This window comes from Phalacrocorax carbo, chromosome 7, assembly GCF_963921805.1.
Source record: "Phalacrocorax carbo chromosome 7, bPhaCar2.1, whole genome shotgun sequence".
Lineage (NCBI taxonomy): Eukaryota > Metazoa > Chordata > Aves > Suliformes > Phalacrocoracidae > Phalacrocorax > Phalacrocorax carbo.
In genome coordinates, this window is record NC_087519.1 from 38,353,308 (window position 1) to 38,372,803 (window position 19,496).

General features: G+C 41.5%; 1 protein-coding gene across 6 annotated transcripts in view; it reads left to right on the forward strand.

Annotated features, from left to right (window-relative positions):
- LPP (LIM domain containing preferred translocation partner in lipoma) overlaps positions 1-19,287 on the forward strand; it is a 356,036-nt gene extending 336,749 nt beyond the window's left edge. For all 6 annotated transcript variants that reach the window (XM_064457579.1, XM_064457578.1, XM_064457583.1 and 3 more), the window contains 2 exons: positions 2,181-2,301; positions 4,125-19,287. In XM_064457579.1, coding sequence (XP_064313649.1) covers positions 2,181-2,301; positions 4,125-4,253 — 250 coding nt within the window. In that variant the 3' untranslated portion in view covers positions 4,254-19,287. The remainder of the gene's footprint in view (positions 1-2,180; positions 2,302-4,124) is intronic.
- Positions 19,288-19,496: the final 209 nt, after the last annotated feature.

Sequence of the window (19,496 nt, forward strand, 5' to 3'; positions counted from 1 at the left end):
CAGGCTTCTGAAGGGTTTTCCTCACACCCATTTACGATTTGGAGACTGCCCCTTCCCCAGGCCCCACAAGCGAATGGCTCAGAAGCCGTTGGGAGGAAGACCTGATGTCCCATGTTGAAGTGTTTTGGCAGTGACTGGATGTGGACCTTATAGCTCTGAGAGTGCAAAGTGGCAGCCTGTCAGTTCTAGGAAAGGACACAAAATCGTTGAGTGAAAGATTGCGGGGAAGATAGCAGGAATAGGACAAGACCTAATCATAGAATATCTGGAGTTCAAAGGGATGAGGAAGGACCATCAAGTCCAACTCCCTGCTCCTTGCAGGAGCATAACTGTTATGTGACACTCAGAATGTCTTTGGCCAGCCACATGTTTAGCAGCACTTCAGCCAGCCCAGTTTTAACTGATCAGGGATGGCATGTCCTCCTGGTCTGGAGGTCGAGTGCTCTACATCTTACACATCCTCTTGATAACAAAACTGTACCTGATGTTCACACTGTCGCTTAGCTACCACCTGAGCTTGGGACCCAAAGTAGCACATCCACATCCCCTGAAATCTTCAGGAGTCATCTCTGGGTCCTGGGAGATAATATTTCCCTCATAATGAATTGCCCACAGTGGCCTGGACAGAGAAATGTTGAAGTATTTTTAAGCACCACATTTGAGCTAAATGGCACAAGGAAGCGCCTGCATGAAGCAGTATATAATTAACTGCGATTACAGCTCTGGTCGTATCATGATCCATTTAAGTTATTTTTCAGAGCACTTGCTATAGCCACTGTTTAATTCATTTTTGTTAGATCGCAGCTACACAGACATCTTTCATCTGCTGCCAGTGAAATTAATATTTTTCTTTATTCCTAGTACAGATAGATTTTTTTTTTTCCCTTTTCTAAGCTAGTTAGTTCTGAGGTGATTCATGTGACAGGCTGGGTGGCAGAGTCAATCTTTCCTAGGCATTTCAGAAGAGAAAGGTCTTTGATCTCCTCCTGTTCTGATGTTTGCCATAAGCATTGCCCTTTGTCACCTCATAGCCTGTGACCCAGGCTCTCATTACATGGTAGCAGATTCTGCAGGTACATGTCTCTTTTTTTGTGAGCAGGATTTGCAGCCAGGGAATTGGTACCCGTAGGTTTTGAATCAAGATAGCAAATAATGATTTACCACAGGCTAGATGTTCTCAAGCATCTCCACCTGCCTGGGAGCAGAGATATGGCCACTTCTCATGGGCAACTAGGGGGAGCAAAACCAGAACTAATAGAGAACGTGTGTGAATTAGCTGGAACTGCATACAGTGGGCAATGTAAGGGGAAAAATAAAAGTCTGTGCTCCTCTTGATCCCTGAGCTGACTAAGCCAGCTGATTCAAGCCAGTCCCTTCACATGGTGTTTGTCACCATACAACTCTGACTCAAGCTGACTGTGGAAGGCAGAGTGTTGGTGTCTCTGCACCCAGACCTCTTCCCTTTTAAGCCTGGGCAACCCACTAATGGATAACTGAGAGTTGGTTTTAGCTAGAAAATGCAGCTAGTCAAAATTGCCCCGATGCTTCTTGTTTGAGAGTGAGCATAGTCAGGAGTGTGCTCCTGTGTGCATATGTAGGTAAGATGGCTCAGAAGTTTAAAATGGATGGAATAAACCTCAACAAATCAGTGTAGTATAAGGCAAATCATCTTACCATCTCTATTAAGACTTCTTAGCTATTTGTTCCAAGCTCCAATTTTTAATATTTTGATTTTTTTTTTTCAAGAGATGCTCTTGAAGCAGATCCTGGTCATCTTTCTAACCTTAGAAATTGCATGGACTTTTTTGGAGTTAGGATGGGGGTTGAGCCTGATGTCACAGCAGTACAGAGGTGTCACAATTGTGGGTCATTCAACAGGCACTTTAATTGTTAATTAGGGCAAGCAGAATATGCTTTGCTGCCTGTCAGATATTCCTGAGTCTAATAGTCTGCAAAATGCTCTTTAATATCCTGCAAGCCTGAAATTGCATTGTAAGACTGAAGTTCTCCTTTCTGTCTTCTTTCCAAGGATGCAGCTGTGCAAAGCTGCAAACTGTGACACACGTGTACATACATGTGTGTGTTTGTACAAATGTATACATTTCTGGTTTTCTGGTGCAGTTAACAAAAACTTTCAGATTGAGTTTGAGAATGACTAGGGCTATCTCTTCTTTCTTCAGGAAATTTGCACCAAGATGTTCTGTTTGTAAGGAGCCCATCATGCCAGCCCCAGGACAAGAGGAAACTGTACGCATTGTCGCCTTGGATCGTGACTTCCACGTCCAGTGCTACCGGTGTGAGGTAAGTATTCTAATCACATGAAGGACAGAAAGCAAAGGATGACTTAATTTCATCACTGCCTCATGTTATACACATGACAGGCATACCCTATTGTAACACTGGCTCTACAATCAAATTACTTCATTGACTTCATTCAGCATGCAAGGAATTTTTCCTCATTTATATCAGCACAAATGAGAAGAAAATCAGGTCCCTTGTTTGTAACAGGTTCATTAGGAGAGCAAGAGAATGTGACTCAGGTAATTAGAGCTTAATATTTGAGAACATCATAAATTATAGCTTGGACACAAACGTTGCTCATGTTTATGTTCTTAAAATGAAAGCTAATGCATGTTAGAATTTGAGCAAGATTGTACAGGAAACTCAACATATGGCTCTGGGTTGAAGAATTTTAATGGACACATAAACATGATCATTCTTGTTTTGTGCAATGCTTTTTGTGCTACTTTCCTGTTCAGTTTCATTACGCACTTCATATAATTTTGATGGTTAGAATCTGAAGACAGAGAAGAAAAATCACCTTAAAGCAATTAACATGTGGGAACAGCTGTGTTAGGGAACCTTCAAGAATTCTTCAATGCAAGTGTTACTTGTTGGATAATACATCAGCCAGATGGCAGGGTAAGAAAATGAGACCAAATGTATTTCTTACCGCAGCTGCAGGTTTCAATAACTTTAACTGGAAAGAAGGGCGGACTAAGGCTTAAAGGTCTAGGCTGAGACGTGAGGCATCTGGTTCACTTCTCAACCTGACTTGGGCTTCCAGGGTACATATCAGCCCATTACTTAGGCCCAGTTTTTTAAAGACACTGGGGCATTCCTACACTAAATTTTGTAGATCAAATTCATCACACATCATGTCCCCATGCTGGCTGCCCCATGCTGGCTGCCGAGATACTTAGGCTTCATGCACATGAATGTCAGAAATAGATGCAGTGGTGAGCCGAGGACACAGACACCCACTTGGCCTTGATCTCCACGTGCCTCAACTCTCTCAAAAGGAACAACGATATTCCTCTTTCCACCACTTGCATGCCAGATGTATTTACAAAAACAGATTTATGATGAAGAGGCATGGCCCCTAAGCAAGCCATAATCTCCTCACCACAGCTCCATCAGCAGTCTTTGGTCAAGTGATTGCCTGATCACATAGTGAGGGAAAATTCCCAGCTTTCCTAGCAGCTATACTTAGCCCTGTGTTTTTAGAGGCTGAGGTCTCTGGAGCAGGTTTCGGGCCTTCTAGTGAGTTTTCTATATGTCTGCCTCAGTGACATCCTCCTTTCAGCCACCACGTTTTGGGCCAATTGCAATACAAACACAGGTGACGGTTCTGGTAAGTGGAGGCAGGCAGGGAATTTGCTTAGCTGTCACTCCTGGAATGGATACTATAGCTTTGTGGCATTCACTCTTCCAAAGGAGATTACCTGCAGTCAGATATTGGTACCAAACTTCCTTTCCAGTGGTGCTTCTTTTTTATCCTTTTTTGCATTAATAAATAGGTGCTTAAGTTTGATGTTTTCCCCAATGCTAAAGACCTTTCCTTCTTCAGAAATGTGATGGGAATAATCTCCTTTTATTTTCAATTGGATTAAATTCAGCAGAGAGCTTGGGAACCCATCTTCTCTGCAGAATTGTCTCTTATCAGGAAATGGCTTAATCATGAAAGACATCACGTACCTCAGTTTCATGCTTTACGCTGACTCAGGCTGGATCCTGTTACAAGGTGGAGAGCGAGGAGAGAATTTCTTTGACTGATAGATTCTTCAGTTAATCTTGTTCTTCTTTCTTATTTACTTTGCTCTTTCTGTCTGCCTGTTTCCTAGGACTGTGGCGGCCTCCTCTCTGAAGGGGACAATCAGGGCTGTTACCCTCTGGATGGGCACATCCTTTGCAAGACTTGCAACTCTGCTCGGATCCAGGCTCTGACTGCCAAGGCCAGCACTGATCTCTGAGTATCAACTGTGACCCTCCCCAGGACACCCATTGGGGGATATTGCACAAGCTTTGCATGATTTCTTTCCAGCCTAGGGTCTGAATCTCTGTTTAAAAAAAAAAAAAAAAAAAAAAAAAAGAAATAAAACTGGAAGGCCTTGGAACAAGAGGGCAGTTTGAGAGGCCATGTTCAGGCTGACCATGACAGGCACCTGAATTAGACATGACTTTTCTGGAGGGTGGCGAGTGAGTCAGACCACCTGCTGTCTCTGCAGCGGATGGAGATAAGTGGTCACAGCACCTAAGTTTATCTGCCTGTAGAAGGAGGTCTGAACATGGTCCTAACTATATTTTTGTGTTTGATTCCTGTTTCTTAAGAAGTACATGAAGGTAGAAGGTGAAAGATGGCTGAGCTAGTTCTTTCTTCCCAGCTTTGAGAACCGGACCAGCTCTCATTGAAGTCTTAGGGAGCTCCCCTTTGACTTTAATAGTATCTGGATCACCAGCAGAAAGTAGCTCCACAGTCCTAGAAGTTGTTAGGGCAGACTCAGCACTCCTCTCATCACAACACAAACAGTACAACTTCAGCTGTACTGCACCTAAGAGTGTAAGCGTGACCTTGTATCCTTGGGACACAGATTTGTTATCTATTTCTTTTTTCCTAGGCCCTTACTTGTCTCCATTCCCTTCCAGTTCAATAGGGTTTTTTCTTTTTCTTATGAAATTATATTTTGCTATTGCATAAATTTATTCAGTAGTGATGCTTCCAATTCACAATGTATGAGCAATCACAGAAAGATGTGAGCTTGCACACACTATACACACACACTACACACAGACACACACAATGTGCTTTTGATTTACCAGAGGTATAAGCCAATCATGTCTGTTGAAAAGGTCTTTTAAGGATGTGAGGCTGGAAACACATTTTTAAAATCCCAGTGGTTTAAAAAAAAAAAAAAAGTGACTACATAGAACTGCAGTGCAAAGCGATGCTCAAAAAAATTCTTGTGCCAACCTCTCACACACCCCAATCTAGTGGGACCACTGGCAGTGTTGGTTTCTGGGTAGACATTTAAGCAATAGAGTCTTGTTCCATCTCCTGTGTATTGCAATGGGAGGATTTTCCTTCAACTGTAACAGGGATTGAATCAAGCCTTGGGATATATATTTCTCTGGTGTTAATGATCTGGAGTGCTCATTAAAAAAACTAAGGGTCTTATTTCAATAACGGCAAAAAGCATCCTCCTAAATACATGTTGTACTTCAGTTTTTATCTTAAGAAAGCTAAAGGAGGTATTAAACCCTTGTCTATGCCATTCCAAAAAATTAAGCTTTTTTTGTGGGTTTTTTTCCCCCTCTTTCACTTTCATCCCAGCCACTTATAACTTCTCTTTGGTGAAATGTCATTGCAGAAAAGTGCTGGGCCAACAGCAGCATTTTCATCTTCTGTCCAGAATTAATATGTATGCCAAGGTAAATAAAAGCTGGCCACAGATGATAATTTTTTTCTTATGTTGGTGGGATTTTTTTAGTTAGGTTAATTTAAAAAAATAATTAGAAATCCACAGCATTCTGAGCAGCTATAATATTCTTGTTCATGAAACCCATAATAACTAAGGTGCAAATTACATAGGGAGTAATTTTCGTATCACTGAATTGACATTAATACCTTATTTGCAGATGTAATCAAAGAAAATACCTTTCTTTGCACTTAACAAATTAAGAAGCAGAACTGAAACAGTTGCAGGCTGATTGACCATATAAGTGACAAACCAGCATTTTTCAAGAGTAAGTTATAAGAATTTTTTTCATGCACCCACTGAAAACAATAAGAATATGGCGCTTTCATCTTTAATCTTTATAAGAGAAGCCTAATATAATTATACGCACTAATGCGAAAAAGAAAAGTTAGATGAGCAAATGAAAATTTGACATACTCACTGCAGCTCCTGCAAACGGTACATTTCTTTTCAGTTTAGCACTAACCTTTATGGAAGAGCACTGTGAAATTTAATAGCTTTAGCTGTATACAGTAAATTCAAATACAGAAATACCAGTGTGAAACCTCTGTTGCTTACACGGTTTGTATGTTGGCAAACTCTACCAGTGTCAGGGAAGATTCCCAAAATTCACAGCTCGGAATGAATCCTTCATTGTAGAAGGGTGGAATCGTTAAGCAAAAGAAATCGTTCTCCACCATAGTGGCTGTGCTGAAGCAGTTTGCCATTTTATACTAGATTTCTACCCTGGCCTTCAAGAATTTTACTGCCTCAGACGTAAACAGGTTTTTTTTATTATTATTTTTTTGTGCACCGTGACTCCTGCCAGGTTCCATCTGAGCTCCTGCTCCCTGAACTGTGGCATGTAAGGTACTTCTGAGCTCGCTTCTTTACAGGCAGTCTGCACCATCACCAGTCAAAAAACCCTTGCAGTTATTGAGAAAATCCAGTTTGAACTAACCCTACAAAAACATGGGAGGTCAGAGCTGGGATTGCTAACACTATCATATCCCTGTGGAAGATTTTACAATTCTGCAAGCACAGGTGAATATGTGATGCACTTGGGTGCAGAATAAGCCATTCAACAGGCAGCAAATGTAGCTCTGATCTTCCTTTTCTTCTTATTATTAAATCAAGTGGCTGCTAAGACTCTCATGAGTAACACTGGGGTAATTGATGGAAAAAAGCTATTGTGTCTTGCTGCAGAATGTGGCCTAGACTAAGGAGGACTGAAGTCCAGTGCCTTTGGGCTTTTTATAGCTGTGCCATAGGCCGGACGTGGAGCAAGTCATATGGCTTCTCGTCTTCTGCACTCTGCATGAGAGGGCTTCATTCCAACTTCCCAGGGACGTTATGGGAATTAAACTAATCAGAGATTGGCCCAAACTACTGTTTTTTGGAGTTCTGTCTTCTCCTTCCAGAAAAGTTTGCTGGTATGTAGGTTTGGGATTCCAGCCCGTTTCAAAGCTCGGGGCCAGCCAGGAGATCAAGATCTGAATCCCCTGTGTTATTAGGGTGCTGTGGTGAGTTCGGCTGGCATGCAGGAAGGTGAAAGCCAAACTTTTCAAGCATTAAATCCTCCATGGATGGAAGATGTTTGACAAAGATTGAGCAGTGTTCATATTTGAGGTACAGCAGCTAATTTCTAGACACATCTTTCGGACACATCTGGGCAAAGGTACTATCGTGCTTTTATTTTCACCCCTGAAACACCAAAGCCAACTGCCTGTTGGAATGAGTGAGCATCCAAAACACTCTTCTTTATTTTCTGTAATGTGTGTGGTTTTGGCTTTGAAAATTGCTATAAATATATTTGGAAGATACTGCATAAATATATATACATCACAGAGGCTCTCATCACCTGCATGTGTATGGAAGTCTCCCCTCTGATGCTTCAGGATTTAATTAGGAAATGCTGGTGGACTTATCTCAATTGCACTGCAATTAAGAACCACTGGGATTTTGCTTCTCCACAATATTTATCACATATTCATAATATATCCTGGTTTATATCTTCCAAAGAAGGAGTCTTTTTGCCAAAGACACCTTGCTTTTCTGAAGGTGCACTTCTTAGCCATGATAAAAATTCACATCACCCATAGGGCTGTGGTAATGTCCCAACTGTTTCTTTCAGAAAGAATTGGAAGATCTCACAGATATTTCTGTTGAGATCTACAGAGCTTTTGCTTATGCTGCTTTGGCTTTGTCTAGCATTTATTGGGAAGTAGGGCCTGATCCCATGATTTGTGTGGCCAGATGGGGCGCAGGAAGGTCCAGGATCAGGTTCTAATTCAGCAAAATATTTAAGCCTATGGGGTTTGTTTAAGCACAGGCTTAAAGCCATCGCATGGTGTGACATAAGCCATGGGTCATTAATCAGTCATTAAGACCCAACTGATTCTGTATCACCCTGTCATACAGATTTGATCCGGCTAGGATGTGGGCACAGTCAAGTTTCTGTCAAATTACACAGAACACATTAAATGGCTCATGCGTTGCCCTTATGCCAACTGCAGGAGGGCACCCAGCAGCTGATCCAACATAACATTTGGACAACAGGAGGATGAGTTATTACATGGACATCGCTTTGTGTTGGGTGGCTGTGGCATGTTCCATATGTCACAAGTAGCCCTACAGTCAGGTTTACTTCATCTTTGAACCATGGCTTTAAAACTGTCTACTTAAACTTTCTCCAGAAGATTGGGTTGCCTTGGTTACAGCCTAGTCCTTAAGCATATCCCCAAGGCTAACACTAGTGTTTTGTGAATGTGATGGTTTTATTGTCACTTACTTTAATCATTCCCTGAAAGGTGCTTTTAAAAACAGAAAGCAACACCATCACCTTAGCCTATCAGATAATGCACCTTTAATTTTGTTTTTGGTTTTTTATTATTATTATTATTTTAATTCTTAGATTTTTATCATGGCTGCAAAACACTTGGGTAATGACTTAATCATAGAGGTGTGGGAGTACCAAAGTGTTTACATAGTGAACTCTACATAATACCGTTCATCCTGATAGCAGGAGCAAGACTTTCATGAGACACAGGCCTTAAGTTGACTTTCCACCTATCAGCAGTATGTGCCTACAAAGAATGAGAAAAAAGTGTCTTTTAGAGAAATGGGGTGGTTGAAGAGAGTATGCAACAAGTCATGCTGAAATCTTGGACCTGGTCAGCCAAGCCTAGCTTAGGTTTGATAAATGCTGGTTCCCTTTGATTTTGAGAAAGTCCAGCAGGCAAGGGATAACAGGACCCAAGAGAAGGTCCTTGAGGGCAATCCCGTGACTTTGCCCTCCTTTGGCGTCAGAGATAAACGTTAGACACCTGGTACTTCAGCTGAATGGCTCAGAAAGGATTTGAGTTTATAACTGTTTTCTGTTGATGTCTGGTTCCCGCAGTTGGTTCATCATGTTGATTTACCATTTGTTCACTGAGTTGGGATGACTACACCGTATGTAGGCTTCAGTACTGTAAGTCAGGGCTAGCAGAGAGAGGTGTATTTCACTGTGGTGAAATTCCCACGAGAAAACACTAGTGATGGTAATTAAGGGTTTGTTGCCAAAGGATATCAGGAACTATCTAGAGGTTAGTAAAGTGTAAACTGAGAGAGCTGTGAGAACACTATTTCCAGTAGAGCTGGTCACAACGTTTACACTAAATTATGCAATGTCAGAAGGGCCATTTTTTTTAATCATAGATTCTCTCTTTTTGCAATGTTATCCACAGCAGTTTCTTTTCTTGCTCTTATAATTAAAAACATATTGAATTTTTATCTAAATAAATTTCAGAATTGTTAACAAATATTTTCATTTCTCAAAACCCATGTCGTCTTTTTCAGTTTTTGTAGTTCTTGGGTTTCTTCTGCTGGTAAATTAAAGTTTCTGTGACAATTTTGAAAACTTCTTTGGATAAAAATTCTATTTAAAAACAAGCACATGTGTTCTTGGGAAATGGTTCAATATTGGACCTGGTGAAATAAAAAAAAGCTTTGAAACTTTTCACAAGATATTTTTTCCCTATTTTTAACTAGTTTTGCTAACTTTGAAGTCACTGTTTCCTTTGTTAGAACAATCCAAATAATGTGACTCTTCTTAAAATAACAGTGTTACATCTGTTGGGTTCATTTTCCTTTCCCGTCTTAAAGCCAGGGTCTTTTTCTGTGGCAATTGCAATTTTCTTCTTTGGGTATTTTTTCCCCCCCTGAAATTACTGAAGAATGTAAGTGCATTATGGCAACTGCCGTGATGATCAAGAGCTAATGATTGAACTTCATCTCCACCTATCCTTCTGGGCTTGGGAATGGCATTTCTCCTCAAACATTTCTAGAAATACTACCTGGCTTCCTCAGCATTTCAGGTTTGAATTTGCAGCAGTCGATTGCCTGACTGGCATATGAAGCATGAGTGAGTAAACTTTAAACTTAAATTTAAATTCAAGTTTAAAGTGTACTTTTAGATAGATAGTGTAGTAAAATACTTTATTCTTTAAAAAAAAATTAAATTTAATTTAAAATTAAATAAAAGTTATAACATTCACCCAGCATCTAAAAATCTAAGGTAGAAAACATAACCTCAGTAGGTTTCCTGGTGGACGTTGGGGAACAGCTCTCATTCAGCCTGGAAATTCTGTGCCGTGATCTGAAAAAAACCAAGCTCAAACGCTTGCAGACTGCTCTGGCATATGCACTCGCATGCACACGTAAGGTGGTTGTGGGGCTACAGCTCAGCAGAAATACAGGCTGCAATATTGAGCACTGCTACTTAAACCCCACTGGGCTTTATTCCTGGCTATGTGTTCCCAGACTCTTTGGCTGCGTGTTACGGGTGGAAGCAATGGGGTTGATCACTGGTATCAAGAGCACCCAGTTCAAACTTTGTTTTTTTAATGTTGCTGTTTGTCCAAATTTCTCATCATACCTCGACCTTTCAGAAATTGGGGAAGGAGGCAGAAGCCCCGGGTGGTAGCATTACCTTCACATTTCCCAGACTGGAGTCCCTCGTTGGGAACATGACACTTGGGGTGTCTCTGCTTTTTTGCCTCAGCCTCCCTTTGTCCGCAAGCAGCTCTCTTACCCGCTTTTTCCATTTGCTCAACGTGCACTCATCTTTGCAGTGAAGATGTTAAGTTACTTACTTCACAGATGTATTGTGAGTCTTAGCTAGTAGTTGGAAAAACTTTTCCAGTTCTTTAATCAAGTAGTTTTGTGCATTCATAGTATCAGTGGCCTGCCACATGGATATCAAAGAAAATTATTATAATTATTGCTTTTAAAATGATTATGAAATTGTGCCTTACTTTTTCAGTCATATTTAACCATGTAATTTAGAACCACACGATTGCAGGGATTTATCATGAAGAAATTTGTTTGAAGGATAGTTTGTTTGTTTTAAAATATTTTTTATCCAAAAATGAATTTATTAGTTTTTTCTCTTATTTTTTTCTTCCAGTTTTATTCCTTTAATGTGTTTGTGTAAAAGGGCAGCCAGAATTTGCATTCGTGAGAGACAGAAGATTTTATTTGGTCTTGTATGTAGAGCTTTCATTTTCTTTCATGTTCCTTCAGGAAAATTCCTCTTTGCCCGATTACTCATACTTAGATGTCTTTAAATGCAGGCTGACCAGTAAGGGCTTTTTGTCGTTGTTTAATTTAGTGTGTGGTTTGCTTTGTGGTTTTTGTTTTGGTTTTGGTTGTTTTGTTTTTTTAATTAACCAGATATGGGGTACTGGAGAGGCATTGCACATTAATGCAGAATGTTAATGCTAATTTTCATAGAAAAGACAAAATTAGAGGCTTTTCCTGTCTCCAGTGCAGTTTCGTTACTGTTTTGCGTACAACACTAATATTAAGCCAGTCTGTAAAGGCAAAATACTCAGAGTGACCTACTTCCATTCACCAGCAAGAACCCTTTGTCAGCTGACTCCTGCTTGTTTGTTCATTTCTAAATGTCGGATTACAGAACAAGCATCTCCTAAAGATGAAAGAAAAACAGTGTTTTCATGTGCAGGAAATTTGGGGTTGCAGTAACAGAACATTTTCTTTGTGAATTTGGATGTCGTGGTGTTTCAAGCTCCTGCCTGGAGCCTCTATCAATTTGGCCTCTGATCCAGTTCATCTCACTGGTGCTCCTAAAAGGCTGCAGCCCTGCAAAAGCTCATGCAGCATTTTTGGTTGCCTTCCCTTGCTCCCATGTGGTACATATTTGCACAGTTTAACTGAGCTTTTCTTTCTGCTGAAGGTCAGATGCAAGTGATACGAAACACTAAACTTTATAAACAAGCAAAGCCATTTCAACCACAGCATTTTGGACTAGAATGGATTTTTAGGTGGCGCACTGTCTGCTGGCCTTTGGAGAGGGGATCCTGAGACTACATTGGACTGGAACAGGATGCAAAGCCACAAGCCCTGGTTTTTTTAATAAACTACTTACTGTAATCCAGCTACACAGTTTCAGCCTCACGCTTCAGAAAAAGCTTCCAGCAGCAATGCACGTACAGGCACTTTCTCTCTTGCAGAAAGTGAAACTTTCCCCACCAAAGTAAATTTAACCTATTGCATAAGATGCTGGAAGGTTTTTTTTTCCTCGGGATTCTCGCTGTAACCTCTATGTGCAGAGGATGAATAGCTTTTCTTTTTCCTTTTTTTTTTTTTTTTTTTTGCAAGATTAGATGTTGCATATTGATGAGCTAGCATTTCAAAGGTCCATGGGGCTTTGGAACGTATTAGGAATCTCTGAAGTTTAATATTCACCATGTTTTAAATATTCAGAAGGAAAAATCTGCATAAAATGGCTTTTGATAAATATGTTCTAGGGATTCTTCCTTTCTATCTTACGCAAGCGTTGTGGGGATTGTGGCTGTGCCAGTTTTGTTCCAAAGTATCTTTTGTTTTAGTGTTTCAGGACCATTTTGATTCTGTTTGTATGCCCAGTGCTTGTCCTGAAGTCTTCTGTGGTTTCTGCTGGAACTGTACAGCAGGCAGGTGGAGACCAAGAAGGTGCAGCTGAGCATCGTGACTCTGGAGTGTCTGTTTGATTGCTACCCTCCTTATGACATCTGGGCATTTCCAGCCTCTTTCTGTGCCTGCTTTTTGTGATGCCCTTTGGGATTAGCCCAGTGGTCAGGCCTGGCTGAGATCTTTCTGCAAAGGTGCTCCACACAAGTGGGGATTTCAGAATGGGGAGGACAAGACTGTGGGTGCAGGAGAAAAGCAAAGTGCTACCCAGTGCATCTCAGATCTCACAGGGCAGTTTCCCCTTCCTTGGATGTCCCTCTTTGGTAAGAGACTCAGCAGTAGGAGATGTACTTTTAGGAGACATTATCTCTTGGGGATGCCCTATTTCCCCTGCTGTTGAAAATCCAGTTGAAGCTTTAGATGAGGAGGCTCAGTTACAGGCTTGCAAACACGCAGCTATTTTACTGTATTATTAACTCTCTCGTTTGCCTTACCCTTAACGTCCCATGGCACACACCGTGGTGTGCAGGACGGCGGCTCTGGTTCTGCTCACACGCAGCCTTGACTTTGTCATGCTGGTCCCTGTTGAATCAGCGCCTGGTACTTGTTCTCAGGATTACCCTGGCTTGGGCCAAGAGCACCTCACCCTCCTATGCAAAAGGTGGTGCTTTCAGGTTTTGGCTTACCAGTAATGCAGCCCTTTCAAACTCACTTTTCCCCTCTCACGTATTCCTGACAGAAGTAGCATTTTAAATATTTCATAGCATTATTCTTTCTTCTTCCTTTTTGCCAGATGCCTTTAAAACATTGTCAGATTACAATCTGGGTGGGGGTTTTCAGGATCAATTTCCTTTCCTTCTTGATTGCATGGTATGAGTTTTGCAATAAGGGGGTTTTTTTTCCTTTTTTTCCTTTTTTTCTTTTTTTTTTTTCTGTTTTTTCAGTCTTGCAGAACAGATGCCTTCAGTTTATGCAGAGAAAGATTGACTATGATTAGAGCTAATCCAGGATGGCAGGATTGGACCCCCACAGTGAAAGCTAGAAAAGTGATTGCAAAAGTATTCTGTTTCTCCTTTATTAATTACACAGGAAGTTTCCACCGAAGGCTCATGTGGCACAACTGGCCTATGTAATAAGTAGCAGGGCCTGTAATTACAGTCTGTCTTATGATGCTATCTGTGCTCTGACTTTCTAGGCACTGCAGTTCTATTTACATCTGCGCCTTTGTCACCTTTTAAATATTTGATCGGTCACTAAAGGAAGAAGAGCACAAGCCGTAAGCCTTGTGGAGGTGCAGTGAGTCTAAATGAGGGAGTCCTCCTCCTGCTCAGGTATCCACCTGAGTTGGGACACAGAACAGAGCATGGGGAACAGGGGAGATTTTACCAGCCATGCAGCGGAGTGGGCTGCACACCAACTGAGTATCTTTCAAGATCTTGGAGTCTTTGTAGGACTGGCAATTTGAACCTTTTACAGGTCTTAACTAGTGTACTCTCCTGTTAATATATCAGCATTTCTTTGCTTAGAGCAGTGTCTACAGGATTTGACCTTCCTTTTCTGTAAGATTCAGGGGTTTATGGTTGCAGAGACCATTCCACATATGACGTGAGGAGGGGAGTGGCTTTTGGCATCATGCAGAGAAGCTGGGCTTCAAATCCTAGTATCAACATAAAACAAGAGTAACTTGAGTGGAAGGGGGAAGGCAGTGATTTACATGTGGTTCAGTACCAGGTTCACCAGCTCTGACCAGCATTGAGTGCAGCCTCAGTCAGATCAGCTCATGGGGGTGTCAATCCAGACACCTGGCAATGAGTAAATGGGCTCCTTGTGAAAGTGTTTGGTGCTGGTCACTCTAGCAGTAACCTCTTGTCTCTTTGGAAATGTGCACTAAAGTTAGCGTAGAACTACAGAATGGTGCCACCCAGTCTTTTTTTTTTTAAGGCATACTCCCAGTGCTATGTTTGATCAAGAGAAATGAAAGCCATTGTGTAAATACTAAACTTTATGCAAAAAAAAATATTAGCAATCCACTACAGATACTTCTAATGTCCATTAAACTGTTATGCAAATTGTCCCTTTTCTGCAGCTTGCACTGTTATTTAATTATTTTTGGTCTGATGTCTGTTTAAAAAAAACCAAAAAAAACCACCTCAATTATTTCTTAAATTTTTTTCTAACTCTACTTCTAAGAAAGTTGATGCTTTAAAGGAAAAAAAAAACTTACTTTCAAACATGGGTTTTTCAGGCTTCAAAATTAATAATTTCTACACCTGACCCAGTTCCTGCAGCTGCCAAAAATGAAAAGAGAAAGCTATTTAAATTTCTCATAGAACCATTTATCTCTTAAAATATGCCAAGGCAATTTGAGGTGGGGGTGGAGACTCAGCTATTTATCTCAGCAGCTTGATTTTTCTCTTTATGTTTCTAACTGTCAGGGGGAAAAAAAAACGGTAGGAAGCTATTCTTGGGCTATTATTGATGTATTGTGTTGCCATTATGCAGGATGTCTGCTTTGCTATATACGGAAGGACATTAATAATAGCCATCTCCCCTACCCCCACCCTCGGTTCCTCTTTGGAAAGATATGGTTTAAACTGGAGCATCTGCTGTGTTCAATTTGCTGCTCCCTCCTCCCCTTCCCCCAATTCATTCCCAAACTAGTTTTGAGAACAGGGCTAAGGGAATAAGAAGACAGGTTATATTTGCCATTTTTCTGCCTACTGTGTGGTTGCTCCAGGCAAGTCATTTCCATGCCATGTACCTGTCTACCCTCTTCCTTCCCGTGTATTGCCCTTCCTTTCATTTTAAGTTCATCAGTGTAAAAAAACCCTTTCTCACTGTCTTTTTCTCACAGGGGCTGGCTGGCAGAACGGGCTCAGCAACAGACCTCTGATTTGTTATTACCCAGCATTTCATATCCAGAAACGTTGGTTTCTTCATTACTTCCCATAAGTAGGAAAACGTATTCCTGTTCCCATCCCTCCTACCCCAGGTTTAAAACATTGTTATGAAACTTTAAAGGGTCCATCCGCTTGTTTAAAGACTCGGATGCTTGGTTTATTTTTGGAAGCAGAGTGTATGGTGAACAGGAATAGTTTGATGTTTAAAAAATAGCCCTGCTTCAGCATTCCCCTGAAGAGCGGGAAGTCCTGTCTCCGCAGGTCTGTGCCAGCAGCGTGACAGCCCAGAGAGCAAAGCTGACTTGAATAGGAAAACGAACTGGTCTGATCCATTTCATCTGTGAGGAGAGAGGTGAAAAAATTAATGTGGCAGAAAATAAAGGCCATAATTGCTCTGATATTTTTTTAAATGGCTGTTCCTACATCTCAGGCTAATTTTGTTCCATAAAAGCTTTGCTTATTCCGCATTTCTGATAGTCGGGATCATGTGCTTTTTCATGGTGTCATTATTTTTACTCATCATTTGTTGTGTCCTAGTCTTGCTCTGGTCCCTATATGGTATGGAGCCATTTTGGTTTGGGCACTGAAGACAAAGTTAGGAGCTCAGTCTAGGACAGCTCACCTAGAGTTTAGGACCAGAAAATGCAAGCAGAATATTTTCCAGTTCTGATATAGGGAGGTTTTCTAAATATTGTAGATGGGAGGAATGCCTTCATCTGGGAAAGTGCTCAGATTTCAAAATGAAAGGAAGATGGCCATTACTGTCTCCCTTGGTGGTGGCCAGGGACAAAAATGCCACCCTCTGCAGTGTTCCCTAAACTAGAGCCAGAGCCCAGCAACTCTCTAAACATTTGTTCCAGCTCCAGCTTGCCACACTGCTGCAGCGTGAGAGCAAGGATGCCTGCTAACAGAGCAAGGTCCACCTCACCCTCTCCAGTCAGAGCTGCTCCCCATGGTGAGTCTGTGTCCAGCCTAGGGCTTGATCCTGCCTTCTTAGTGCAAGTACTTTGCCTGAAACAGGTGTTTTCTCTCTGCCATTAGCCATGGGATTCTGTGCAATGATTAGGATTTGCAGGGAGGGAGGAGAAGATCCTGTTCCAATTAGGCTGCTTTTGTGCTAATGTTTCATTCAGGGCTGTATGAGATAAGAGCAGTTTGCACTGGAATGCACAGCCGGAGGTTGTGGTTTGCGTTTCAACTATGTTGAGATGGTACCCATTGAAAATACAGAACTGGGGCACTTTTTTACATCTGCCAGTGCTTTACTGACAGCTCTGTTCAGTTTGGCAAATAGACATTTTCAGCCTTGTCCCCTCAGCCTGATCTAGTTCTTTGCTTTATCCACCTAAAGAGTAGATTTCTAATGTGCCTAATACCCAAGTATCTGAGCACCTGACAAGTATCTAAGCAGAACAACCAGCAAGGTGAAGAGTAGGCTATTAAATGAGCTGCCTTTACAAAAAGCATATTCCACTTTCTTCACTATGTGCCTTTTCGGAGACCTGTGATGCTCCTTTATGGGCAGCAGAGAAATAGCCCTAGTACCAAGCAGGGATGGGAACTATAAAGGATAATGTAGAACAGAATCAAGAGGCTAATTCTGAGCATCTGTTCTCCATTGGGATAAGCAAAGCAATGGCTTTATCCCATCAGCAGTTCTTGTCGTCGTGCTTAACGCACCTCATTGTCTGGTAGGCAACTGTTCAGTGGCAGAGGTACTTGGGTATATCTCCTCAAATGTCTCTGTCTTATCAGAACTCCAGAGTCATTCATATCTGGAGATTTTATTTGCTTAATATTTTCTCTTATAAGTTCTCCATTATTCATTTTTTTTTATAATGTTAGGAGAGAAAATTTGAAGGTGAGCCAAAGGCTGGGTGTTTGATTGGTGCTACTGTATTAAAAAGGCTGATGTGCTTTCATTTTCAATCCCCAAAATCATGTTTTAGGAAACTTTTCCCTGCTGTGGTCAGAGAGGAAATACAAGTTTTATTGGAAATGCAGCAAAGGGCAGGTTTGATGTTTTGATGCTCAGTACTGCACCAGTGTGACCTCCTCGGCTCTCCCTCTGAAGAGTGAGGACTTAGTATTGGTAGAGGTATGGGCAGAGCAAACTTATGCTTGGACGTTCTGTTGATCTTGCTAGACAGTGTCTGCTTTGGTGAGACTTCAGCTTCCTTAAGGGTCCTGTAATTTCCAATGCCACAGCTTGTGTTTTGGACCATCAGAGAGACTGGAGGGCAGCCTCCAGTGCCTTCTCTCCAGTTAGTCAAATGACAGACTAGGAGTACTAATTCTGCAGTTGTGGTAACGGCACTTTCCAGCTCAGAACAAACAGCAGAGGTTTCTTGTGTTTCAGAGCCTCATCTCACAGTGGCTTTACCTGTGTGGGCTGATGCAAAGGGGTCTGAACCACACACGGGTCATTCCAGAAGGATTCCTCTTGGCTAAATGCCCCATGGCAAACCCCCTGGGGGCTGGGAGGTTGGCTTAGTCTTCCAAACTGCAAGGAGGGTGTCCCCAGGAATGTATTTGTCCTATGTAGCTGCTGTGCTTTGGCCTATCCCTGCCAGCTGTCTGCTCCACGGTTCACTGGTGATGATGTTTATTGGACATGCAGTAATTCATAGTGGATGACTCGGCCAGGTTTGAAGTGGTATTTCAGCTTTACGGTAGCTGTTGGTTTAGCCCTTTGGATAGAGAAGGTTTTGCATTGTTGCCTTTGTTGCAGTTGGGAGGGGAGTGTGACTGACCACACTCCTCCTTGTCCTGTGCCAGCAGACAGAGGCTCTCAGTGGTATGGGAAGTATCTTCCTTTTAAATGTGAATCAGTAGCCTAGGTATCTGGGCAAGAAGGGGGCACAAGGAGGCATTCCCTGTCTGAGGAATGCCTTCTGCTGCACGCTCCATGCCCTCAGATCCTAAGGGAGGTAACATTACTTGAGCTTTTAGGACTGGTCTCCTATCTGTCAGAGCTTGGGGTTACCAAGTTTTACCCCTTGCTGAGCACAAGCACTACCCAAGTCTGTGAGGGGCCTAATCCTGCTGCCATTGGAGTTCTCCCGAATCCTGTGAGTTGCTGAGCACATCTCCTCTGAGCTGCTGAGTAGCCTCCCTTCTCACTGAACCCATCAGGCCACTTGTCTCCTTCATTGACTACTTTCACAGGGCTTTGAGGGCACTCAGGAAATGCAATCAGCACCTTACAGGATTGGTCTGCTAGGTAATATATGAAGTTTTTTCTCTGGTAACTTGTGTGCATGAATTGAAAACCATTTATTCCAGTTTGTTCTGAGGACAGATGCAGCATATACACGTTTTCTATATTTATAAATATATTTAGATATATATATTTTGTTCTCAGCTAGTTACTTCTTCTAAACTGCAATTTTCAGAGTAACCGGCATATATTTTTTATTCAACATGTAAAATGACTTTTTACAGTAAGAGAATGAAAGCTGTTTTAAGCATGTGTTTTCTGTATTTTTATTACGCATTATCCAATTATATTGAGATGTATTTTCCTCTTTGCTCTGCTCTTTCAGTTGTTATCCTTTTTATCAGTTATGCTTTTCTAATGTTTTGTAAGGGAAAATAAATATGCAAAATCGCCAGATGCCTTTTTTCTTTGCAGAAGAAGTATCACAAATGCTTTTTTGTTACATTTTACCAATCCAATAAACTCCTTATAAATTTCATTTTTGTTTGCTAGCGTGTGAAATTATTTTTTCAAGTCGAATGGTATTTACTTTCTCCTAACCTCCACCTGCAGTTATGCTTCATATCCTCAATATCTCTCTTTTGGGTTCAAACTTTTACTGTGTGGCTCCTCAACATACTTAATTCAAGAGCCTCTTTCACTGTTGGGTGAAGCAAGGATGCTAGAAATATGTCATAAGAGAGACCT